This window comes from Carlito syrichta, unplaced genomic scaffold (genome assembly GCF_000164805.1).
Source record: "Carlito syrichta isolate Samal-C Ts95f unplaced genomic scaffold, Tarsius_syrichta-2.0.1 Scaffold301837, whole genome shotgun sequence".
Lineage (NCBI taxonomy): Eukaryota > Metazoa > Chordata > Mammalia > Primates > Tarsiidae > Carlito > Carlito syrichta.
In genome coordinates, this window is record NW_007245933.1 from 202847 (window position 1) to 229817 (window position 26971).

Here is a 26971-nt window from a genome sequence, read left to right on the forward strand (position 1 = left end):
AGGCTGGAGTGCCGTGGCACACTCACAGCCACCGCAACCCTGACTTCCTGGGCTCAGGCGATCCTTCCACTTCAGCCTTCCAAGTAGCTGGAACTCCAGGTGTGCACCACCATACCCGGCTAATTTTTTTGACTTATTGTAGGGATGAGGTCTCGCCAAGTTGCCCAGCCTAGTCTCGAACCCCTGGACTCAAGCAGTCCTTTCACCTCAATCTCCCAAAGTGCTGAGATTACAGCACCATGCCCAGGGTACACAAATTAAAAAATATATTTTTCTTAAAGATTAAATTAACCTTAGCTTACTATAACTTTTTAATCCTATAAACTTAAAAAATTTAACGTTTTTACTCTTTTGTAATAACAGTTTAAAACACAAATACCTTATGTAGCTGTACAAGTATACATATATATTTTTTTAGAGATATGTTCTCACTATATTGCCTAGGCTGATCTCAAACTCTTGGGCTCAGGTAGTCCTCCCTTGGCCTCCTAAAGTGCTGGTATTACAGGAATGAGCCACCATGAGCTTTTTTCTGTTTTTAAATTTTTATTTTTTAACTTTTAAATCATTTTTGTTAAAAAGTAATACCCAGATATACACATTAGCTTAAGCTTACTCTCTAAATATTTTTTGAGTTGGAGTCTCACTCTGTTGCACAGGCTGGAGTGCAGTGGCACACTCCTGGCCACCGCAGCCTTGACCTGCTGGGCTCAGGTGTTTTTTCTGGCTCAGCTTCCCAAGTAACTGGAACTACAGGCGCGCTGTACTATGCCCAGCTTATTTTTTGATTTATTGTAGAGACAAAGTCTCACCAAGTTGCCCAGGTTGGTCTGGCAATCCTCTTGCCTCCATCTCCCAAAGTGCTAGGATTACAGACTTGAGCCACCATTTCGGGCCTAAGCTTACTCTATATTAATATCATTATCACTGTCTTCCGTCTCCACATTTTGTCCCACTGAAAGGTCTTCAGGGGCAGTAACACACACAGAGCTGTCATCTCTTATGCTCACAATGTCCCCTTCTGGAATACCTCCTGCAAGAGTTGCCTAGGCTATTTTACTGTTAACTTTTTTTAAAATAGAAGGAATACACTATAAAATAATGATAAAAAGCATAATGTAGACCCAGTGTGGTGGCTCACATCTGTAGTTCCAGTGCTTTTGGGAGGCTGAGGCAGGAGGACTTCTTGATGCCAGGAGTTTAAGACCAGCCATATATAGTGAGACCTTGTCTCTACCAAAAAACAAATCAGTTGGATGTGTGGAGGTAGACCTGTAGTCCCAGCTACTCAAAAGGCTGAGATGGGAAAATTGTTTGAGCCCCCAGGAATTTGAGACTGCAGTGAGCTTTGATCTTGCACTGTATTCCATTCATACTGGGCAACAGAACAAGACCTTGTCTCTTTAAAAAAAACAAACAAACATAGTGTAGTAAATATAAAAACCATTAACATAGTCATTATCAAGTATTTTGTATTGTACATAGTCATATGTGCTATGTTTTTATATGAGTGGAAGTACAGTAGATTTTTTTACAGCAGCATCACCACAAATACTTGTGTAATGTGTTGCTCTGTGACATGAAGATCATGACGCCAGTAGGCTATAGGAATTTTTCAGCTCTGTTATGATCTTATAGACCGCTGTTGTGTATTTGATCTGTTTTGGGGTCTGCTGTTGACTAAAACATCATTATGCACTTCATGACTGTCTACCTGTACTTCTCTTTCCATTCATTAGTGGAATCTTCCATAGAATTAGGAGGAGACTTGCAGTTTGATTTGGGAATAATTCTTCCTTTGTTTACCCTCCTGATACTATCTCATTATAGAGGGCATATTGGTATGAATGTGTCAGTGTCTACTATGGAAATTTAAAAGTGGGAAGGCAAAGGCCCAGAGTAAGATCACTAACTAGGTGTTACACTTGGTATTCTGACTTGTGTACTTGGTGTTACTTGTTATCCTAACTTTGAAGTTAATTGTTGCTTGATTATAAACTAAGGGAATTTGAATTTATAAATTCAGCATTATATTTTATTAGGGTTACGTTTTGTATACTATGTAGAATTAATTGCATATATCTCTTTTTATGGGAACAAGTTTAGATTTTCAACTGAATCTGCCTTTAGACATGAGAAAAGAAGACAAAATGTTTATAAAATGTACTAACAAATTTTATTACTTGATTTTAGGTCCATTGCAAAAGAACTTGCAGATTGGCTGATTAGCAACAATGTGGTGGAGCATATATTTGGACCAAACTTACATATTGAGGTTTGTGGTTGGTTACATGGCGTCTCAATTCTATGGGGAGAGAAGAATACTTTTAAAAATTAATGGTAATACTTGTTTATTTTCCAGATTATCAAACAGTGCCAAGTGATTTTGAATTTTTTGGCAGCAGAAGGGCGACTAAGTACTCAACATATTGACTGCATTTGGGCTGCAGCACAGGTAATACTAACAACTCACATTTATTGAATACTTTTCTTATTTTATATTCTAAGTGCTTTCCTCTCCTGTGAGGTAAATTCTTTTTATCCCTTTTTATAGTTAAGGTGACTAAGATATGGAAAAGCTGGGACTGAAATCTGGTTTCAGAGTCCATGTCTTCTATGTTACTGGTAGAGTTTCTTCATGAAACCATCTTGGTTTAATAGAGACTTTTAAAAATTCTTATTTATACAATCTACACTTCTATCCTGAATGTTGTATTGATATGTTTCTCTGGGTTGCACCTTTTTTAAAAAATTTTTTGAACAGTCTTCCATCCACATGATTCAACATCCAAAAAGTAAATGTAACCCCTGAGCTCAGGGGTTCGAGACTACCCTGGTCCTTGAAGAAAACGATTGCTAGATGAGCACTGTGGCTCACACATGTAATCCCAGCACTTTGGGAGGCTGAGGCGAGAGGATTGCCTGAGCCCAGGGGTTCGAGACTAACCTGGTGGGCAACTTGGTGAGACCTCGTCTCTACAATAAATAAAAAAGGCATGTATTACATGTTTTTCCCTCTTGTCTCTGTCTCTCAGGCATGCAGTTCCTGTCTTCTCAGGTGCATCAGAGATTTTCTGTATAAATAGCTTACGGTGTACATTTTTCTTCTCTTTTTTCACAAATGTAGCATACCAAACAGATTTAGCTTTGTTTGACTTAACACTTTCACACTGATAATATGAAACACTTTCTTATTTTTTTGTAAGACTATAATGCTCCATTAAATGTATATACCATAACTTAATTATCCAATTTCGATATATGGGCATTATCATTTTCCCAGTCTTTTCTGTTATGAACAATGCCATAATAAGTAACTTCTAGCATAGTCATTTTATCCTTGTGCAAAACTTTTATGTAGCTATGATTTCTACTTAAAAGTGGAGTTGGGAGGTTTAAAGCATATGTGTGGTTTATTTATGGTAGATACTGGCGTAACAGTTCCACTTTTTTCTTAGTCTCCTCTGTACATTCTATCATTTAGCTTTTTGATCTTTGCTAATCTAACAGATGTAACATGGTATTATTGGCATTTTAAAGTTGCATTTCTTTTATTATGAATGAGGTTGCAAGTCTTGTGTTTAAGAGCCACTTTCTTTTTCTGGTATTGTCTGTTCATATTCTTTGCCGTTTATCAGTTGCTTTTCTTGTTTTATTTGTGGAAGCTGTTATGTGTCAGTGAAATTGATGTTTTCTTTCTGATTACAAGTCTTGACTTATATCCTGGTTTGATGTTGTTTGCTAAAGGTGGTTTTTACTGTTCAATTTCATATTTTTGGTTGTATTTTTAATGGTCTGTGGATTTTGTGTATTGGTGTGAAATGCGTTCTATTTGTTTTCTGTTGCAATTATATATTTTAATCTCCCATTTTTTTCCTCCCATTTTTTGTCCTGGTTTCATTTGTTAATTAGCTCCTTTTTTTCTCTCACTGATTTGAGATAGCAATTTTGTCTTGTGTCATTTTCGTAACTTTCTAGATGTACTTATTTGTATGTCTAGTCATGATCTAGACATCTAGATCTAAATCTAGAACTTATGTCTAGCCATCTATTTTTATAAATTTTTTGCAACACAGCCATGCCCATTCTTTTATATATTGTCTATGGCTGCTTCCACACTTTAATGGTAGTAGTTGTCATAACCAAGACTGCATCACCTACCATTTTAAACTATTACTGTCTTGTCCTTGAAGAAAACGATTGCTAGATGAGCACTGTGGCTCACACTTGTAATCCCAGCACTTTGGGAGGCCGAGGCGAGAGGATTGCCTGAGCCCAGGGGTTCGAGACTACCCTGGTGGGCAACTTGGTGAGACCTCGTCTCTACAATAAATAAAAAATTTGATGAATGTGGTGGTATGTGCCTGTGGTTGCATCTACTTGGAAGGCTGAGCAGGGGATTGCCTGAGTCCAGCAGGTTAAGGCCGCAGTGGCCGTGAGCATGCCACTGCAGCCTGGGTGACAGTGAGACTCCGACTCAAAAATAAAAATAAAAAGAAAACTTTTGCTGAGTTTATACTGCATTTTTTTTTAAACTTATATCTTTGTAATATTTAAAAATATCTAGTAGAGCTAGTCCTTCTTCCTTATTTTTCCTTAATTTTTGTCTTATTTATTTTTCCATATACATTTTAGCTTTGACTTAAAAATAATTGTTTTTATTTGATAATAATTATTCTGAGGAGAATCGAAGTTTTGGCATCTTATGCAAAACATGATATGCCTCTTGTTTTCTTTCCTTCTGCATCATTCACAGTTTCAAAATTATCTGTATATAGATTTTTATTTCATTTTGAGCTTAGTCTTTTTGTTGCTGTTATAATTAGTAATTTCTTCAGTTACTTTACTTTCTTTCATTATGTAACTATTTCTTCCATCATATTTAATGATGGAGATATATACATGTAATTAAAATATTTTTGATTATTAATAATTGTGTTTTTCAAGACTTCACTGATGTAGATTGGTTGTAGTAGTTTTTCAATACATTTTCTTTAACTTCCCATACTTAACATTGTATATTTTGGTGCCAATATCATTTTAGTCAGTTAAAGAAATGGTTCACTTTTGAGAGTAGTGGGAGGTTTTTTTTCATAATTTTCTTAAAATTTTATTTATTTTTTTGAGTTGAGGTCTTACTTTGTTGGATCACCTCATCCTGGTCTCAAGTTTTGGTCTCAAGTGGTCCACCCATCTCAGCCTTTTGAGTAGCTGGGACCACAGGCGTGCACAACCATTCTCGGCTGATTTTTAAAATTTTTTTTGTAGCAACAAGGTTTCACTGTGTTGCCCAGGCTGGACTGGAACTCTTGGGCTCAAGCAATCCTCCTGCCTTGGTCTCCCAAAGTGCTAGGATTGCAGGCATTGAGGCATTGTGCCTGGCCATGAAAATGTTATTTTTGAAGTAGATTTTTAGTTTTTGTTTAGTTCATAGCAAGACTTGCAAAAAATGAAAACAATGTGTTCAGTAATATATAGCAAATTACTAGGAATAGTGAAGGATTATTCTTTATGGAATCTGGAATTCATTAAATTTATAATTGATAATATAGTCTATTAAAAACTTTTAGCAGTATACACTAGCAGAAATTTGGAACTAAGTTAATAAGAATGATTATAGAAAGTTTGGAAATAACCTGTTTGTGATATAGTTTGTAATAACTTAGAATATCAAAAAAAGGTGGTCTGGCAAGATGTAATTAAATGAGTATATTTTAAGGGTTATTTTAATTGGTTGCTTCTGTGATTTTTTTCAGCTGCTTTATTTTGAATCTACCTCAGATTGATAATGATTGGAAATTTTTACATTTTGTATTTTTTTACTTTCAGCACCAAATATAGCTGAGTTTTTAGGCTCACAGTGCTCAACACACAAATACAAAAGTGTGCACGTGCATGCACAAACACGCACACACACAATTTTCCCATTTCTTTTTTCAATTGTAGTTGGATTGGCTGCTGCTATTCTTATTGTTTGTATTACAACTCTTATAGTGGAATCCAATGAGAAAATTTTGACAAAGATGACGAAGAAGAAGCTGACAGAAAAAGAAATACGAAAGATTTATAAATACTTGAAAAATACTTATCTTTGTTTACAATTAAATAAGTGTAATTCAACTAATGAGATGGCATTTTTTATATATGGGGTAAACTCATTATGTTTAATAATGTACTCTGTTGACCAACTAACAGTACAACTTCTTTTGAGGAACAATATAGCAATTCTTTTCTGGTCATTTGTCCTGTAAGTACCTAAAGATGTTTTCTGCAGCATTGACTATGCTAGCAGCACAGGAACATTTGTTACTGTGAAACTAGTTAAATAAGTTTTGGGAAATCCATATAGTAAAATACTGTATTCATGAGAAAAGACTGAAGTTGCTCTGTCATAATAATGTGGAACAATTTCCAAGAAATATCTTTATTAAACACTAAACAGATTGCATATATTTTGTTAGGAGAGTGTATTGTCCCAGTGTTTTTCACATCAGATTTTAAGATACTTTTAAAAAGAAAATGTGCCATACATATTTCTGTACTCTTTGCATTGTGATTGCCTGAAACCATTTGGAAACATAAAATGTTTGCTTCTGGGGTAGAGGTCTGGAAGAGGTGGAAGGTTTCCTTTTATTATCTGTGCTTATTATGTAAATTTTATACATGTATATTAGTATTTTAGTAAATAAAAAACATAGTATATAAAGTTACAGTAAACATCTTGACATTTATATTTCTTTCTGTACTATTTAAAATTGCTCTGGTTTGATGGACATACCTCTTACCATTATCTTCTTCCAGCCCTTCTACTGCAAATCTGTAATAGGACTTCAAAAAATAAACTTAAAAAAATTTTCATCTCTTTTGAATTAATTGTTAAATGCTTTGTAGATTTGAAGGACTTTTGTATAAATTTATGTAAGTTATTGGGGTGTTTCTATTTTAAAATTGAACTAAGTAGCTTTTTGGGGATAGATTTTCATGTCTTGATGACAGGAACCAAATTCCCTCGGATTTAGGAAGGTACTTAGGTATTATCTGATTCAGTTGTACATCATGCACATTTTGAAGAGAAAATGGTCCATAATTTTTATCAGATTCTCCAAGGGGTTAGTAATATCTAATTTTGGAATTCTGATATATGCTATTGTAGTTGTTAGCTTGTTGACGTTACGGCCATACTTCAGTTATAGTCTGGTCAATACAGTATTCTATTTTACATTTTATGATTTCAATCTTATTTTTACCTGTCTTTTCAGGAACTGTTTTTTGGTTTTGTTGTTTTGTTTGTTATTACAGAGGCAGAGTCATGCCCTGTTGCCTAGGCTGGAGTGCAGTGACTCAGTTGTAGAACTCCTGGGCTCAAGGGATCCTCCAGCCTGTTTCCTGAGTAACTAGGACTATAGGCATGCACCACCATGCCTGCCTGGCTAACCTGTAACTTTTTTTTTTTTTGAGTTGGAGTCTCACTCTGTCGCCCAGGCTGGAGTGCAGTGGTACCCTCATGGCCACAGCAACCTCAACCTGCTGGGCTGAGATGATCTTTCTGCCTCAGCCTTCCAAGTAGCTGGAGCACCAGGCACACAACCACCATGTCTGGCTAATGTTTTGATTTATTGTAGAGATGAGGTCTCACCAAGTTGCCCCGACTGGTCTCGAACCTGTGGGCTCAGGCAGTCCTCTCACCTCGGCCTTCCAAAGTTCTGGGATTATAGGCATGAGCCACTGTGCCCAGCCTATGAAATTTTTTTTGTAGAGACAGGGTCTTGCTATGTTACCCAGGCTGATCTTGAACTCCTGGGTTCAAGCAGTCCTCATACCTCAGCCTCCCAAAGTGTTGGGATTATAGTTACTCAGCCTAGAAACTGTTTATATGAGTGATAATTATCCCCTGTTAGATATTCAAATCTCTGTACTGGGTTTTTTCTCTTGATTTTGTGGGTCTCTTCATATGCCTTTGCTATATCCATTCATATTTTGAAAAGAAACTATAGGCTAGGTTCAGTGCCTCACTCTTGTTATCCCAGTGTTTTGGGAGGCCATTGTGGGAGGATCACTTTAGGCTGGGGGTTTGATAATAGGTTGAGCAACATAGACTGCCATCTCTACAAAAATAAAATTAAAAAATTAGTCAGGCATGATGACTTATGCCTGTAGTCTCATCTACTCAGAAGACTGAGGTGTGAGGATTGCTTAAGCCCAGGAGTTTGAGGTTACGGTGAGCTATAATCATGCCATTGCACCTCTACCCTAGGGGGCAGATCGAGACCCTAACTCTAAAATATAGGCTGGAGTTCAGTGGTGCTATCATAGTTCACTGTAACCTCAAACTCCTGGGCTCAAGCAGTTGAGCCATCTCAGAACTACAGGCATATGCCACCTCATTTGACTAATTTTTTTTATTATTTGTAGAGACAGGATTTTGCTATGTTGTCCAAACTGGTCTTGAACTTCTGACCTCAACTAATCCTCCCATCTCAGTCTCCCAAAGCATTGGTATTCTAGATGTGAGCCATTGTGTCCAGCCTTTATTACATTTTTTAAACGGTATTCTCATTCATTTCAGTCCTTTAGAAATCCATTAAAATTTCATGTCTGATGATCCTAGTAACTTATACATTCTACATTCTTCGTTGTTTCTTTTTATTATAAAGTACAGTGATGATTGGTTTTCTTTTCTGGATTATGAAATTTTATTAACAGTTTTCTCTCTCAGTTTCATTAATTATTTGTTCTTTATCAAATATTATAGCATTTAGATTGTACTATAACCATAATTCTCACGGTTGTTTAGTATTAATTCTGTGTTCAGATATATGGCTCAACTATAAATCCGTTTTTCTTATTTGTATTTTTCTAATTCCTTTTTTTCTTATTCCAGAATTAACTTGTATTTATTCTTTTTGTGGGATTTATACAGTTGTCTTTTGTTTTCCCTGAAGAGCAATTTGTGGATGTTATATTCTGGGTTTCTGCACACTTAAAATGTCTTTTTTTCTTTATACTTGAAGATGAGCTTTTCTGAATATGATACTAGAGCCATTTTAATTTCCTCCCCAGAAGATTTTAGTAGACCTGTTTAGTAATAGTCCTTTATTTTCCTAAAAAAGTTACACCAAGATGTATATCCCATCGTCTTTTGTTGGCAGGAATTTTCTCCCATTGAGTTTTTTCAAATGTTCATTAATCCCATGAGGGTGTTTGTTTTGTTTTGAGTCTTAGGTTGATGGCTTTTAACTTGTGTTTGGGGGGGGATGACAAAAAAAAACCAACCTAGATCTTATTTATAAAAATTGTATATTCTTACATGTTTAAACTTCAGTAACCTTCAACATACTCTCTGTTTGATGTAGTGCACCTATAGAGATGCTTATTCCACTGCTCAAAACACTTTTTGAACTCATTGATTTTATGCCTTTTAGTGCTTCTGCTGTTTATTGTTTCATCTCTTCCACATCAGCAAAAGTAGCTGGTACTCATGGGTTCCTAGAAAACTTACCCATGCTGGGCACAGTGGCTCAAACCTGTGATCTCAGCACTTTGGAAGGCTGAGGTGAGAGGATTTCCTGAGCCTACATTTAGGCTTGAGACCAGCCTTGGCAACTTGGCGAGACTTCATCTCTACAATAAATCAAAAAATTAGCTGGGCGTGGTAGTGCGCATCTGTAGTTCTGGCTACTTGGAAGGCTGAGGTGGAAGGATCACTGGGACCCAGCAGGTCGACGCTGCCGTGGCTGTAAGCGTGCCACTGCATTCTAGCCTGTGCAGCAGAGTGAGACTCCCATCTCAAAAAAAAGAAAGAAAGAAAAAGGAGAAGAAAACTTACCCAGCAGTGGAAGCCTGTACTACAAGGGGCCAGCCCTCCAAAAAGATAATTCTAATATTTTTGCGGGGGTCCCCCCCATATGTGTCTTCTGTTTTCTACTTTGCAAAATATACGTAACATAAAACTTAACATTTTTCACCATTCATAAATTTATAAGTCACTAGGATTAAATACATTTATAGTGTTGTGTAACTGTCACCACTTTCTGTACCTGAAAGTTTTTCCTCTTCCCCAATAGTAGCTCTGTCTCTGTTAAACAATAACTCAGTTTCTCTTTTCCTTAAGTTTCTGGTTTCTTTTATTTTACATACTTTCTCTGTGAGTTTCCCTATTCTAAGTACCTCATATAAGTGGAAACATACAATATTTGTTCTTCTGTGTGTAGTGTTCTTCACTAAATATAAGATTTTCATGGTCTTGTATACCTGATCCCGAACTGTACCCCACATCTTTAAAATAAAATGTATATAGGAAAAAACATTTTCAGGGTTCATCCATGTTATAGCATATATCAACATTTTTTTCTTTTTATGACTAAGTCACTGAGTAATAATCTGTTGTATGTATACACTACATTTTATTTGTTCATCTGTTGATAGACATTTGGGTTGCTTTCTCCTTCTAAATATGTTAGAAATATCTCTTCTAGATTCTATCGTACTCAGTGATCTATCACAGAAACAAAGAACAGTATCACATGTTCTCATTCATAAGCGGACCCTGAGCTCTTACCATAATACTATAAGAAAGGGATTGGCAGTAGCATGCTGCTGCTGGGATGGGTGATTGAGGGGACACAACGTCATTAAGGGTACATGATCTCAAACCAGGCAAAGCGGGGACCAGAGGGAGGCCTGAACTTTACCTGTACGATGATCACTTGTATACCCAATCCTGAAGTGCACCCCACATCTTTAAAATAAAAAAGAGAGAGAAATATCTGTTCAGTTCCCCGCTTTCACTTCTCTTATAATATGTACTCGTGTGCCATATAACTATGCTTCTGTCAACGATGGACTACATGTACAACAGTGATCTCATGAGATGATGATGAGACTGAAAAAATTCCTATCACTTAACCATTGTTAAGCATTGTTGTGGCACAATTGCCTTTTATATGTTTAGATACACAAATATTTACCATTATGTTACAATTGCCTACAGCATTCAGTACAGTAACATGCTGTACATGTTTATACGTGTTTATAGCTTTGGAGCAATAAACTGCCATACAGCCTAGGTGTAGCTATATTGCATTTCTCAAAACATATTCCTATCCTTAAATGACATGTGACCGCATATCTGGGAATAGAAATATTAGATCACATGGTAATTCTGTGTTTAGACTTTAGGGAAACCACCAAAGTGGTTTTCACAGTGGCTGCATCGTTTTACATTACCACCAACAACACAGAAGTGTTCCATCTTGGTCTTCCTTGTTATTTGCCTTTAAAAATTTTTTTAGCCATCCTAGTAGGTGTGAATTTGTCTCACTGTGTTTTTTGTTTACATTTTCCTAATGGCTAATGATGTTGACCATCCTGGCTATTTTGTTTGGAGAAATGTCTGTCTTTTGCCTTTTTTGATTGGGTTGTTTGGTTTTCTGTTGAATTTTAGAAATATCTTTTTAAAAATATATTCTGGATGTTAATTCTTTACCAGGGATATAATTTGTATGTAATTTGTTCCATTCTGTGTATTGTCCTTTTACTTTAGTTTTTTCATTGAGGTATAATAACAAATATTGAGGCATAATAGACAAATACATTAAAATTGCACATATTTATGTTGTATACACTTGATGTTTTAATGTGCAGTTACATTGTGAAATAACATACTATTACCTCCTGTTGTTACTATCTTCTTTCTTTCCAGTATATAATGTGGTATTCTCAACTATGGCCACATTGCTGCACACGAGATCTAGAATTTTTGCATAAGTTAAACTTTGTACTCTTTGAGTAACATCTTATTTTTTCCTTCCTCCCAGCACATGACAACCACTCTTCTATTCTCTGCCTCTTAGTGTTTGACTACTTTAAATTCAACATATAAGTGAGATCATGCAGTATTTATTTTTCTGTTCCTGGCTTATTTCACTTAACATAATGTCCTCTGGGGTCATCCATGTTGTCAGAAATGGCAAATTTCCATCTTTTTAAAGGATGAAGACTATCACCGTGTTTATATTCATATATACACACCACATTTTGTTTATCCATTCATCTGTGAAAAGACATTTAGATTGTTTCCATATCTTGGCTGTTGTGTATAACACTGCAATGAATGTGGGAGTTCAGATACCTCTTTGAAATAGTGATTTCATTTCCTTTGGCTATATATCCAGAAGTGCGATTGTGGATCATAAGGTAGTTCTATTTAATTTTTTGAGGAAGCTTTATACATTATGGAAACATACAGTTTTCCATAATGACTGTACTTTTTACATTCCCACCAGGAATATGTAAGGATTCACTTTTCTACATCCTTGGTAACACACCTTCTGTGACCTCAAAATATGTGAGAATTTCTCCCCACCAGCAATCAAGCAGTCATTTCTGCAGCAGAAACCAGCTGGGTGTCCTCCAATTCAATTCCAACACTGTCTACCTGGAGATAGCGTAAGATCCCATAGGTTGAGGGCACAGTCCCTCAAGATTGCTGCCCCCCTTCCTGCCAGTCACATGTCTTGACCTCTAGAACTTCTGACTGGTTTCAAGTTGGGTTCCCATAACCCTCTCTTTGTGGTTGATTAATTTGCTAGAATGGCTTACAGAACTTAGGGAAACATGTTTACCTGTTTATTATGAACAATATTTTTCTTTTCTTTTTTCTTTCTTTCTCTTCTTTTTTTTTTTTGATTGGAGTCTCACTTTGTTGCCCAGGCTGGAGTGCAGTGGCACGCTCATGGCCACCCCAGCATCAACCTGCTGGGCCCCAGTGATCCTTCCGCCTCAGCCTGCCAAGTAGCTGAAATTAAAGGTGCATGCTACCACACCCAGCTAATGTTTTGATTTATTGTAGAGTTGAGGTCTCACCAAGTTGCCCAGTTTGATCTCGAACCTGTGGGCTCAGGCAATCCTCTTGCCTTGGCCTCCCAAAGTGCTGGGATTACAGACTTGAGCCACTGCTCCTGACCCTATGAACAGTATCTATCTATCTGTCTGTCTGTCTATCTGTCTATTTATTCATTTATTTTAAAGATATGGGGTGCCATTCAGGTTAGGTATACAAATGTTCATTATGTAGGTACACTTGTTGATGAAGTGTGCCCCTCACTCCCCTGGCAGTTTCCCTCAACTGCCATCTCACTCGCCCTCCCCTGGCAGTTTTCCATTACTGCCAATCCCTTTCTTATAGTATTATGATAATTGTTCAGGGTATGCTTTTGAGTGAGAACATATTGTATGTACTCTGTTCTTCTTTCTGTGATAGATCACTGAGTATGATAGACTCTAAATCCATCCAAGCTGCTGTAAATCCTATGAGCAATATTTTAAAGGATACAAAATAAATAGCCAAATGAAGATACACTTGGGTGAGGTCTAGAAGGGTCCCAAGTGCAGTAGCTTCTAGAGTTGCAGTGCACTACCCTTCCAGTACGTGAATTAATTTTTCACCTTGTGATACCTCCTGTCAGACTCCATGTATTCATTTATCTAGAAACTCCCCAAACCCTTTCCTTTGGGCTTTGATGGAGACTTAATTGGTTGTCCATGACTGAAAGCATGGACAACCATGTTGAAATGTGATTGTACCAAAAGGTTATAGTCTAAACCCAGCAAGACCTGCCTTCAGATTCTTCTTGGTCTCTCTGTGCAACATTTCTTCTTGCAGACACGATAACAAAAGACTGTAACAAGAGTTATGGGAATTATGAGCTAGGAACCATAGATGGAAATACACACACACACACACACACACACACACACACACTCACACACTCACACACGCATACACACACACACACACACACACACACACACGACTGTAACAAGAGTTATGGGAATTATGAGCTAGGAACCATAGATGGAAATACACAAACACACACACACACACACACACACACACACACACACACACACTATCAGGTTGGGCATGGTGGCTCGCATTTGTAATCCCAGCACTTTGGGAGAACTAGGTGGGAGGATCGCTTGAGGCCAGGAGTTCAAGATCACCCTGAGCAACATAGTGTGACCCCAACTCTAAAAGAAAAGGGAAAACAAATCATAATATTGCAGTTGTCTTTTGAGAAATGTCTGTTCAGGTCCTTTGCCCTGAATAGGTTTCTGTTTTCTTTGCTATTGAGTTATATGAGTTTCTTATATATTTTGCATATCAGCCCCTAGTCAGATACATGGTTCATAAATATTTTCTTCCATTCTGAAGGTTGCCTTTTCGCTCTGTTGATTGTTTCCTTTACTGTACATTTCCTTTGCTATGCAGAGCCTTTTTAGTTTGATAAAATTTCGCTTGTCTAGTGCTTTCGTGTCATATCCAAAAAATCATTTCCCAGAACAATGTCAAAGATTTTTTCCTGTTTTTTTTCTAGTTTTAAGGTTCAGCCTTATATTTACTATTTTTAGTTGATTTTTATATGTGGTGTGAGATAAGGATCCAATTTAATTATTCTGTATGTGACTATCCAGTTTTTCCATCACCATTTGTTGAAGAGACAACCTCTCCCCTCCCCTTTCCTCCTCTTCCTCCTCCCCTCCTCTCCCCTCTCATTGGTCCATATGTCTGATTTAATGCTGGTACCATATTGTTTTGAATACTGTAGTATTAGAATATATTTTCAAATTAGAAATTGTAGTACCTCCAACTCTGTTCTTCTTGGATAAGATTGCTTTGCCTATTTGGGGTCTTTTTCGGTTCAGAATGAATTTTAGAGTTGATTTTATTTTTCTCATTATTATAAATAATGCATTTGAGATTTTGCTAAGGATTACATCATTTCTGTGTATCACTTTGGATAATAATTTTAACAATATTAGTTCTTCCAGTTCATGAACTTGGAATGTCTTTTCATTTATCTATGTTGTCTCTATAAAATTTTTTAATCAATATTTTACAATTTCCTTTTTTTCCTTTAAACAAAGAGTACTTTATTTTTGAGTTAGGACCTCACTCTGTTGCCCAAGCTAGAGTGCAGTGACACAATCATGCCTCACCACAGCTTCAACCTCTTGGAATCAAATAGATTCTCCTGCTTCAGCCTCCCAGATAGCTTGATCTATAGGCATGTGTCACCACACCCAGCTGTTGCTTTTTTTTTCCAATTTTTTAATAGAGACAAGGTTTTGCTATGCTGCCTAGGCTAGTCTTGAACTCCTGGGCTCTAGCAATTCTGCCTTCGCTTCCCAAAATGTTGGGATTATAGACATGAGTCACCATGCCCAATCAGTATTCATAATTTTCTTTTTTTTTCTTTATTTTAAAGATGTGGGGTACAATTCAGGGCTAGGTATACAAATGTTCGTTAAGCAGATACCCTTGTTGATGAGGTGTGCCCTCTTTCCCCTGGCAATTTCCCTCAACTGCCAGCCCCCCCCACCCCCTGGCAGTTTCCCACTACTGCCAAACCCTTTCTTAAGTATTATGATAATTGTTCAAGGTCCACTGATGAGGGAGAACATATAGTACTCTGTTCTTTGTTTCTGTGATAGAGCACTGAGTATGATAGACTCTAAATCCGTCCAAGTTCATAATTTTCAACATACAAGTCTTTAATGTCTTTGGTTAAGTGTATTTCTTAGTATTTTATTCTTCTTGTTGCTGTGGTTAATGGGATTGTTTTATTATTTGCCTTTTCAGATTGTTTGCTGTTTGTACATAGAGATACCACCAACTTTTGTCAGTTTGTGTCTAGCAACTTCACTGAATTCATTTATTAGTTTCACCAGTTTTTTTTTTTAAGTCTTAAGGGTTTCTGTGTATATCTGATCTGTAAACAGATAATTTTCTTTTTACCTCTTTTCAATTTGAATAGCTTTTATTTCTTGTTTGAGTGTTCTTGCTAGTACAACAAGGGCCAGTTCTATGCTCCATAAGAGCACCAGACACTCAGTCAGGAGTTAGAGGTGAATTTAGGGCCAAGGCCTTGAAGCACCCTAGCAACCAACTGATTGCCCAGGTGTTGCCTAAGTGAACATCTGTGAGCCCCAACCTCTGGGCTCACAGATGTTCACTTAGGCTTAGACTTCAAACTGCTAGTTCTTCCACATGTTGCCCAGCATAGCATATCAGACAGTTCTTCCTCAATCATTTTAGGGTCTCCGAACCGTTTGACTCACTGTAAAGAAAGAACTGCTCTTGCAACTCAGGCTAGGCCACACTAGCCCTGGCTGCCCTGCTGATGATCAGGCCATCAAGTAGTAGGGGGCTGGAGCTGGAGTTTGTGGCTACCCCCCATCTTGTCTCCCTCTCCTGTTTGGCAACTAGCCAAACACTGTGAACTTGCCTTTAGCAATTTTGACAGGGCAAATCTAGTGGCAACAGACTCCTTAAGCTTGCTTTTCTGGGAAGGTCTTAATTTCTTTCTCATTTTTGAAGGATTGTTTTGCTGAATGTAGAATTGTGATTGAAAGTTTTCTCTTTCAGCTTTTTGAATATATCAACTTGCTGCCTTCTACCCTTCAAGCCAACCTCTGTGCCTATGTCTCATCAAAAACTTTAAAGTTTTGGATGATAAGTTGGCTAATAATCTTATTGTAAATTTCTTGTATGTAATGAGTTACTGCTTTTGAGATTTTTGTTTCACCTTTGACTTATTACAGTCTGGGTTTGTGTCACTTTTTTATTCTACTCGGAGTTTGTTGAGCTTTTTGAATTTGTAAATTCATGTCTTTCATCAAATAGGAGTTGTTTTCCATCATTTTTTCTTTTTGTTTTCTGTTCATCCCTTTCTCTTCTCATTCTGGGATTTCTTTTCTTTTTTAGATAGAGGCAGGGTCTCATTATATTGCCTAGGATCGTCTTGAACTCCTGGGTGCAAGCGATCCTCTTTCCTTGGCCTCCCAAAGTACTTATAAGGATGAACCACCATGCCTAGCCTCATTCTGGGATTTCCACAATGAATATGTCAGTTGACTCCATGGTATCCCAAAAGTCTTATAGACCAGGGGTTCCTAACCGCCCATCTATGGTGTATTAGGAACCAGGCCTCACAACTGGAGGCGAGTGAGCAAACCTTCTTCTGTTTTTACAGTTGCCTCCGTCACTCACATTACTGCCTGAGCTCCATCTTCTGTTATATCCGAGGCGGCATTAGATTCTTTTCATAGGAGCGGGAACCCTATTGTGAACTGTGCATGTGAGGGATCTAGGTCGTACACTCCTTATGAGAATCTAATGTCTGATGATCTGAGGTGGAGCTGAGGCAGTGATACTAGTGCTGGGAAGTTGCTGCAAATACAGATTAACATTAACAGTGAGGTTTGACTGCACAGAGACCATAATAAATCAATTGCTTGCAGACTCATATCAAAACCCTATTAGTGAGTGACAAGTGAGTTGATGTACTTCAGTTGTACAACTGCATCTGGTGGCAGGCTATAAGTCAGAATCTGACACTTATTTTAGTCTATGCATGGCCTGCCCATTATTTTATTTACCACTTCTGTCTACATCTCTTTTTTTAAATGAGTTGTATAATTATTTCATTATATATTGCATGATAATAATAGAAATAAAGTACACAATAAATGTTCTGCACTTGAATCATCCTGAAACACCCCCCCACCCCCACCCTCTGTGGAAAAATTATCTTCAATGAAACCAGTCTCTGATGTTAGAAAGGTTGGGGACTGCTACCTTAGACTACTTACTTTTCTTCATTCTTTTTTTTGTATTCCCCAGACTTGATCATTTCAGTTGTCCTATTTTCAAGATGGGTGATTCTTTCTTCTGCTTATTCAGAGTTGCTTTTGGATTCTTGCATGTTTTTCAATTCAGTTATTGTACTTTTCAGCTCCAAAATTTATTTTTGGTTCCATTTTCTGGTTTCTGTCACTTTATTGATAATCTTACTTCATTAATGTGTTGTTTTTCTGTCTTTGCTCTGTGAGCATCTTAATATAGGTGTTTTAAAGTTTGTGATCAGCAGATGGGCTTCCTTGGGGACATTTTCTATGAACTTATTTTGTTCTCTTAAATGGGCCATACTTGTATATCTTGCAATCCTTTTGTTGACAACTGGACTTTTGAACTAATGTAACTCTGGAAATCAGTTTCTACTCCTATTCCAGGGTTTCCTCCTTTTAGTTTTTTCCCCCTCCTCATTATTGTAGGGTTTTTCTGTGTTAGGGATCAGCCTGACATGAAAGCTTACAGTCTGCTTATATCTTTTCTGAGCGGATGTCTTATGTTTTTCCCTGTACGTGTATAGTAGTTTTATAAATTTCCTTACACACAAATTAAAGTTTTTTTCCCCTCCAAAGCAAGTACAATTCTTTTAAATCCTCTGATAATCACTTCAGATTAGGTTGTGTTGAAACAGTGGCAGCCAACCTCTATGCCTATACCTCATCAATCAGAACTAGCAATCAGCTATCAGAACACAGAGCTCTGATATTTGTAGGACATGGTCCTTATTCCTCATCGTGACTCTAGTCAACTGCACCAGAAACCTGTACTGCTGTCCTCATAACTGCCTGCCATGGAATGGAGAAGTGAGGATTTGGTAGCAGATATGGCACTATAGGCTGAAATTGGCTGATATTAACCAGAATTTACCAACCATACTTTCCCCTGGAAGTGTAAGAGTTCAAGTTTACTCTAGGGTTTCAGAATAATTACATCACATAGTTTCTGTTAGTACAATTGTTGTTTAGATGCAGAGGTGAATTTTTGTCATTTTCTATCTGCCATCTTCCTGAATGTCCTTTTCCTCTTTTTTCTTTTTGATAACTAGTAAAGGAGAGTCTGTGAACCGGTTTCATACTGCCATTTTAATCAGAACTTGAGTCATGCAATCTTTTTTTTTTTTTTTGAGTTGGAGTCTCACTCTGTCGCCCAGACTGGAGTGCCGTGGCCACTTCCGGCCACCGCAGCCTCGCCTGCTGGGTTCCGGCGATCCTTCCGCCTCAGCCTTCTGAGTAGCTGGAATTATAGGCGCGCGCAACCATGCCCGGCTAATTTTTTAATTTTATTGTAGAAATGAGGTTTCGCCTGCCCAGGTGGGTCTCGAGCCCGCGGGCTCAGGCAATCCACTCATCTCAGCCTCCCAAAGGCGCGGGATTACAGGTTGAGCCACTGAGCCCGGCTTCTTGCAATCTTAATAATATTTTTTCTGCACTTTTGAATTTGCTATTATAACGCATACATCTAAAATACCTTAATATGTACTTCTTGCCTTAGTTATAGTATTTCATAGTTTTCTGCCAAGGGGCTTGGCACTAACAATTAATAAACAAGTAGCAGATTAATGCTCTAAAAAGGAAACTTGTGGTATTTGATTATCAACATGAAGTATATTATGGAAATCATATTATACTAATGATTAATTTGGCAGAAAATCAGAAATTTATTATATACTATGTTTTTTATCACAATTTAATTAGAAAAAGTATATAGTAATTATTTGTTGGCCAAAAGCTAGTATAAATTGTTAGTATAGTAGTATCTCTAATTCAAAAGATCAAAATTTGAAACGCCCCAAAACTTGAAACTTTTTTAGTGATAATATGATGCTCAAAAGAAATTTCAGATTTAGAATTTTCAAATTAGGAATCCTCTACTAGTAAGTACATGACAAAAATATTTCAAAATCTGAAAAATTCTAAGATATGAAACACTTCTGATCCTTACCATTTCAGATAGGGGATACTTAACCTGTATAGTCTCATTAAAAGAAAGCTCATCAACACAGAAGAATTCTTCGAACATTATTTTATTGCATTTATTTCACCTTCAGCTTCAGCATATTTACTCTTATAGAGAAACAAGAGAAGGGAATTCTTATGATTTCTACCTTCAAGATATAAAAAAAAATCACTGTCTTGGAGCAAAAATATATACACTTTCTTACAGACTTTTTATGTATCAAAAATAAATAGGAAATCTCAGCTTTTTAACCTTTAAAAACCTCAAGTTAGAAATTACTCGTCTAAGCTTATGTTTGTTGCTTTATCTTGATTTAGTAGCTAACAGCTTTATGGCTACAAGCACTTTTATATGATGTAATATTTTTATAAATCCCTTCATATATATATTATCTAATGTATTTGCATATTTTTATTTATTATAACAAAGGAATCTTTGCATTTCATGGTTTATTATTATAGATGTTGTTATGATAAAAATTTCTAATGTGTGCTCCAGTAAAATAAGTGTTCTGTAAATACTTTATAAACATTTAATAGGAGAAATATAGTACACTTGAGATATTTTACTGTTTTTTTCTTTCCTAATTGTAATTTATTATTTTATTTGTGATTTCCTACATTTTAATTTACTTTTTGCATGGTTTTTATGTTAATAACATGTGCATAAATTTTATTGGCATGCTGTTTATACATGGATTCTGGAAACTTATTTATTGTAGGCTTCCCTCTTATAATTAGGAAATTAAGCTTTGGTTTGTTTGTTTAAAAATTTCTATTTAACTTGAGGAGCTGGGCACGGTAACTTACACTTATAATTCCAGCTACTCAGTATGCCAAGGTGGAGTGGTTTTTTGAGGCCGGGAGTTCAAGACCATCCTGGGCAACATTGCCACAACCTTCTCATGTAGACAGACAGACAAGATAGACTCTATTTACACTGAATTTATTTTTACTATGTTATGCACTGTCATTTATGAGATTTGGTAATAAGCATTTTACCAACATATTAAAAAATATTAGTGTACTGGCCAACATCTTGACTTTATAAACTCTTTTATTTTTTTATATTTTTTTGAGTTGGAGTCTCACTCTGTCGCCCAGACTGGAGTGCAAGTGGCCACTCCTGGCCGCTGCAGCCTTGACCTGCTGGGCTCCAGCGATCCTTCCGCCTCAGCCTTCCAAGTAGCTGGAACTATAGGCGCGTGCTACCACACCCGGCTCATTTTGATTTATTGTAGAGACGAGGTCTCGCCAAGTTGCGAACCCGCAGGCTCAGGCAATCCACTCACCTCAGCCTCCCAAAGGCGTGAGATTACAGGCTGAGCTACCGAGCCCGGCTTGACTTTATAAACTCTTATCACTTTTTTCATATCAGTTGATTTAGTTATGTTGGGCAATTATGTTTGACTGTTCTCTCTACCTTTATTTTCTAGTTGAAACATTGTAGTCGGTATATACATGACTTATTTCCTTCACTCATCAAAAATTTGGACCCTGTACCACTTAGGCATCTACTTAATCTGGTCTCTGCTCTTGAGCCAAGTGTTCATACTGAACAGGTAATGTGTTTGAAACATAATGGTAGTTTTTTTTTTCCTGTAATGTGAGCATTTATTTATCACTGTGATTCAGATAATTTAACTTGTATTTTATTAGTGTTGGTATTTCCGTTAGACAAAAAGGATATTAAATTTGCCACAGTATCACTTAAGAACCTCCAACTTTGATCTCTCTCTTTTTCTCTCTTAGACACTGTACTTGGCATCCATGTTAATTAAAGCACTGTGGAATAATGCACTAGCAGCTAAGGCTCAGTTGTCTAAACAGAGTTCTTTTGCATCTTTATTAAATACTAATATTCCCATTGGCAATAAAAAAGGTTAGTAAAGTGTAATGTGTTTTGAAGTATGTTGTCCAAAATTTCTGACTTACATTTTGAAGCGTTTTCTGCTAATACATTCAAACTATTTTAAACTAGTTTGTGAGGGGAGGCAGTGTATATAAAAGAATCAATAAACTGTGATTAGTTCATGTTTTTGTTTTATCTTTCAAGCAATGGATACTAATAAAATCTTAGTAGTTATTGGTTTTTCTACTTCAAAGTTTTCTACCATGTCAGATGCTTTATGGGTATCTTAAACAAATAGAACTTTCAAGGGCTTTCTAAAACTTTACTTAAACCCAATTTTTATCTCCTGACATCATATACTACTCTTTTCTTAGGCTTTTCCATGCAGGCACCCACAGCAACTACTACAGTTGGTGGGGACTTACCTTTTTGCAGGTTTCTCTACCTGTGTCTTGTTGGTTATATAATATGAACAACTGATATGCTGTCCCAAAGAAGCTCAGTCACTTAGAATGTTTTCCTCCTGTTTTTTCCTTTCCTTCAGAGGAAGAAGAGCTTAGAAGAGCAGCTCCATCACCTTGTAAGTTGAGTCTTAGAAATTCATGAAAATACAAGTTAAGTTTTGTTTTTGTGATCTTTTTTGGTTAGTTGGTTTTATACAAAATATATTTGTATTAGAGTCATAAAGTTCATTTGAGAAGGCAATTTAACGCTTCAGTTAGTTATCTAGCTTACCAGTTTTACTTAAAACCATTGATAATCTTGATTTTTAATTGAAATCTTATATATCATTTTAGAAATCATTGGCAGATATTAATGTATTTAAAGATTATATTTTCAGCTACTTAGTTTAAGGCTTTGGTAAATAGCTCAAGCAATCATAAGATAATGTAATTCTGTTGGATCCCTGTCAATACACATTAGAAATAAAAATTTTAAAAAATATATTTTGGCCATTGCTATACTAGACTCTGGTGTGACTATGTGCTCTTTGACCTGTCACTACTGCCATGTTTTCTAATCTCTGGCCCCCTCTCCTACCTTAGAGAGGTGAATCCTCTCTCTCTCTCACTTACTTTCTAAATAAACTATATTTTTTAATCTAAAAATAAATAAAATAATATAAAATATATTTTGTATAGGGTCACCTGCAGCTAGTCCTCAAAGCAGTGACAACAGTGATACACATCAAAGTGGAGGCAGTGACATTGAAATGGATGAGCAACTTATTAATAGAACCAAACATGTACAACAACGACTTTCAGACACAGAGGTATGAAAATAAGTTTTCCTCCTTTTAAAGGGATTTTTGGGTGTCTGGCATGTTTTTTACTTGAACTGGGAAAATAAACATAGTTCATGTTCAGGACTTTCCTCTAATTTAAGTAATATTTTCAAGTTTTTTTTGTTTTGTTTTTTTATTTTGATTTGGGGTCTCAGTCTGTTGCACAGGCTGGAGTGTATTGGCATGATCATGGCTCACTATAGCCTTGACCTCCTGAGCTCAGTCTGTCCTTCTGCCTCAGCCTCCCAAGTAGCTGAAGCTGTAGGCGTGCACCACCATACCTGACTAATTTTATTATTTTTTTGTAGAGACTGGGTATCACTTTGTTGCCTAGGCTGGTCTGGAACACCTGGGCCCAAGTGATCCTCCTGCCTCGGCCTCCCAAAGTGCTGGGATTACAAGTGTGTGCCATTGCGCCTGACTTCAGTGTCCTTTTCAGTTGAGTTTTTTATTCCATTTTGTATTGTTTAAAGGAATGTGACAAGACGACGGCAGCCTTTTTAAAAAGTACAATGTGCCAGGCACGGTGGCTCAAGCCTGTACTCATTTTGGGAGACCGAGGCGAGAGGATTGCTTGAGTCCCCAGGGGTTCAAGACCAGCCTGGGCAACTTGATGAGACTTCGTCTCTACAGCGAATCAAAAAAAGAATTAGCTGGGCATGGTGGTCTGCACCTGTAGTTCCAGCTACGTGGAAAGCTGAGGCGAAAGGATTGCCTGAGCCCAACAGGTCCAGGCTGTGGTGGCCATGAACGTGCCACTACTGCACTCCAGCCTGGGTGACAGAGTAGACTCCAACTCACAAAACAAAAATAAAAAGTAAAATGTGTTAATGTTACTTTTTTTAAAAAACGAGTTTAAATATTTATTTAAGTCTATTTGTTTCAAAATACAGGAATCCATGCAGGGAAGTTCTGATGAAACTGCCAACAGTGGTGAAGATGGAAGCAGTGGTCCTGGTAGCAGTAGTGGGCATAGCGATGGATCTAGCAATGAGGTCAATTCTAGCCATGCCAGCCAGTCAGCTGGGAGCCCTGGCAGTGAGGTACAGTCAGAAGATATTGCAGATATTGAAGCCCTTAAAGAAGAAGATGAAGATGATGATCATGGTCATAATCCTCCCAAAAGCAGTTGTAGTGCAGATATTCTGAACAGAAAGTTAGAAAGTCAAGCCGGCATTTGTTTGGGAGATTCCCAAGGCCCATCAGAAAGAAATGGGACAAACAATGGAGCAGGAAAGGACCTGGTTTTTAATACTGAGTCATTGCCATCAGTAGATAATCGAATACGAATGCTGGATCCTTGTTCTCACTCTGAAGACCCAGAACATGATATTTCTGGGGAAATGAATGCTGCTCATATAGCACAAGGGTCTCAGGAGTCGTGTATAACACGAACTGGCGACTTTCTTGGGGAGACTATTGGAAATGAATTATTTAATTGTCGACAGTTTATTGGTCCACAGCATCACCACCACCACCACCACCACCACCATCACCATGATGGGTAAGCCTGTTTCAAAATAAATATTCAGTTTGTATTTCCATTATGGAAACACTATAGCCTATACATTTATTCACTTGCAGATTATTCTGGATTAGTACTATTCAGTATGCTATAATGCACATAACAAATGCAAGCTACAAATAGATAATTTTAAGTTTCCTAGTGGAACATTTAAAAATGTAAAACGAAGCAAGTGAGATTAATTTTAATGATATAGTTTATTTAAATCGGTCTACAATATCACTTTCACATAAAGTCAGTATAAAATTTAGTAAGATATTTTTTATTCTTTTTCTTTTTTCTTTTTTTTTTTGAGTTGGAGTCTCACTCTGTTGCCCAGACTGGAGTGCAGTGGCTGCTCCTGGCCACCACAGTCTCGACCTGCTGGGCTCTGGCGATCCTTCCGCCTCAGCCTTCTGAGTAGCCGGAATTACAGGCACGTGCTATCACGCCCGGCTGAATTTTGATTTATCGTAGAGATGAGGTCTCGCCAAGTTGCCCATGCGGGTCTTGAACCCGTGGGCTCAGGCAATTCACTCACCTCAGCCTCCCAAAGGCACGGGATTACAGGCTGAGCCACCGAGCTCGGCTTTATTCTTTTTCTAAGTCTTCAATAATCATTGCATACTTTATACTTACAGCATATCTCAGTTTAGACCAGCCCCTTTTTACATGTGAAACGGCCACATATGTCTAGTGGTATTGTTTTGGACAGCACAGTTGTATTGGACAGTATAGGTTTAGATCTTCAATTTCTTGTAATAATTACCTCAAAGAAGATATAAGATAAATTGTGACAGTGAAAAGGGAAATTTTATGCATCTCTTAATTTTAGGGTATTAATAAGGATAAGTTTCAGCATAAAGCTTTTTGTTTATCTGATATATACCCATAGTATTTAACAGTAAGTGATTCTCTTACTGGTATTATGTTGGTCAGAATACTTAATTTTTCTTTCCATTTTTCTCACCTATAAAGAAGAAGATATCTCATGAGTATACTGTAAGATTTCATGGGTTAATGTAATTGGTGCAAAATAAGTGCTTGATAAATGTTAGTTGCTATTATTGTCATTACAAATGGTATTTGAATTGATGATGAAATGTGAGTATGAGTTTTCTTAGACTTGACAATTTGTCAGATCTTCCAGAATTGTTTAGTTGAGTGAACTTACGTATATCTACGTATTATTTTTTTATTTTCTTTACTTTTTAATTTTATCCTTATAACTAACACATCTGAGTTTAAGTCAGTATTTTTCACCTTGGCACCATTGACATTTTGGGCCAGATAATTTTTTGTTTTGAATTTGCAGCATTGTGAATGTTGCCCTGTGCATTGTGGAAAGTTTACCAGCACAACCACCCCCTGTTTTTAGATTCCCCATAGTTGTGACAACTATAAATGTCTCTAGACATTTCTAAATGTCTGCCTTGGTGGCTGACCTCACCCTTGAGTGAAAATCACTGGCTTGCTTTTTGACATAGATATGAACATTCAAAGTTGTTTCTAGCAATGCTCATGATGAAGACAAAGCAATTAGTTTATTACACAACTGATGTGCGACATATTCAGTTTAGCACATTGCATATCTATTAGTCTTGACACCTACTCTTACCCTTTACCCCACAAGACTTAATGATTTAATTTTTCACTTGAGCCCTTTTCATGTTCTGTGTATAATGATGCTACTTGTCAGTCTGTAAATCACCTATGAGTTTCATATTTTTTTCTTCTTTTGTCTTTACATCTTTTAGAATACCCAGTACAGTATATTTTAGAAGTAAGTGTTTAATACATTTTGGTTGAGTTAAATATTGCTCAGTTAGTATTAACTCCATGTAGATTGCATCCTTAAATTGAAATATTTTTATGGCTTGACTCTGCAGTTGTATGAATAAATATAAGTAAGTTTTGTGGTTTCACACTGTGATTGAGTTTGTAAAATAATATGTAACAGTGAATATTTACTGATGTTGCCTAAAATTGTTCTCTTTGAAGTTGTTCTACTGAAGTATGTTAACAGTCCTGATAATATGTGTGTATAATTTTAAAATATTAAATATTTCTGTCATCTGGGCTTTTCAGTTTTTGTAAAGTTTTCAGTATTCTAGATTATTAATAAACTGATGTTGCTTTGTTTCGGACTGTTTTGTAACTTGTGCCAGTTGTTTTAACAGAGGTATTTTTTATCAGTCACAAAGTATGTTTAAATTTGTAGTCACTCACTTTGTGTTTTTCTCTCTGTTGTAGGCATATGGTTGATGATATGCTAAGTGCCGATGATGTCAGTTGCAGCAGTTCCCAAGTCAGTGCAAAATCAGAAAAAAATATGGCTGATTTTGATGGTGAAGAATCTGGATGTGAAGAGGAGCTAGTTCAGATTAATTCACATGCGGAACTAACATCTCATCTCCAACAACATCTTCCTAATTTAGCATCCATTTACCATGAACATCTCAGTCAAGGTAAGGCTCTGTAGTAAGTAAAATCTTGTACCTTCTTCAAAACAGAAATAACTTATATTACATTGTTAAAAAGAACCAACAGGTAATGTTATGATACTTAAATTTTTTTAAAAATAACTTTCATATGGTAGTTTTTTTCCCAAGGGAGTGAAATTACTATAAATACAATATCATGAATATAAATAAGGCCTGCAGTTCTATCTAGTGATGTT

At 36.7% G+C, this 26971-nt stretch overlaps 1 protein-coding gene across 1 annotated transcript in view; it reads left to right on the forward strand.

Moving 5' to 3' along the window:
- The window catches only part of USP34 (ubiquitin specific peptidase 34), a 213212-nt gene that overhangs the window by 25041 nt on the left and 161200 nt on the right, over positions 1–26971 (forward strand). The window contains 8 exon segments of the mRNA XM_021711053.1: positions 2194–2275; positions 2363–2455; positions 21087–21212; positions 21403–21532; positions 22047–22082; positions 22645–22775; positions 23681–24291; positions 26545–26759. Of these exon segments, the coding sequence (XP_021566728.1) occupies positions 2194–2275; positions 2363–2455; positions 21087–21212; positions 21403–21532; positions 22047–22082; positions 22645–22775; positions 23681–24291; positions 26545–26759 (1424 nt within the window).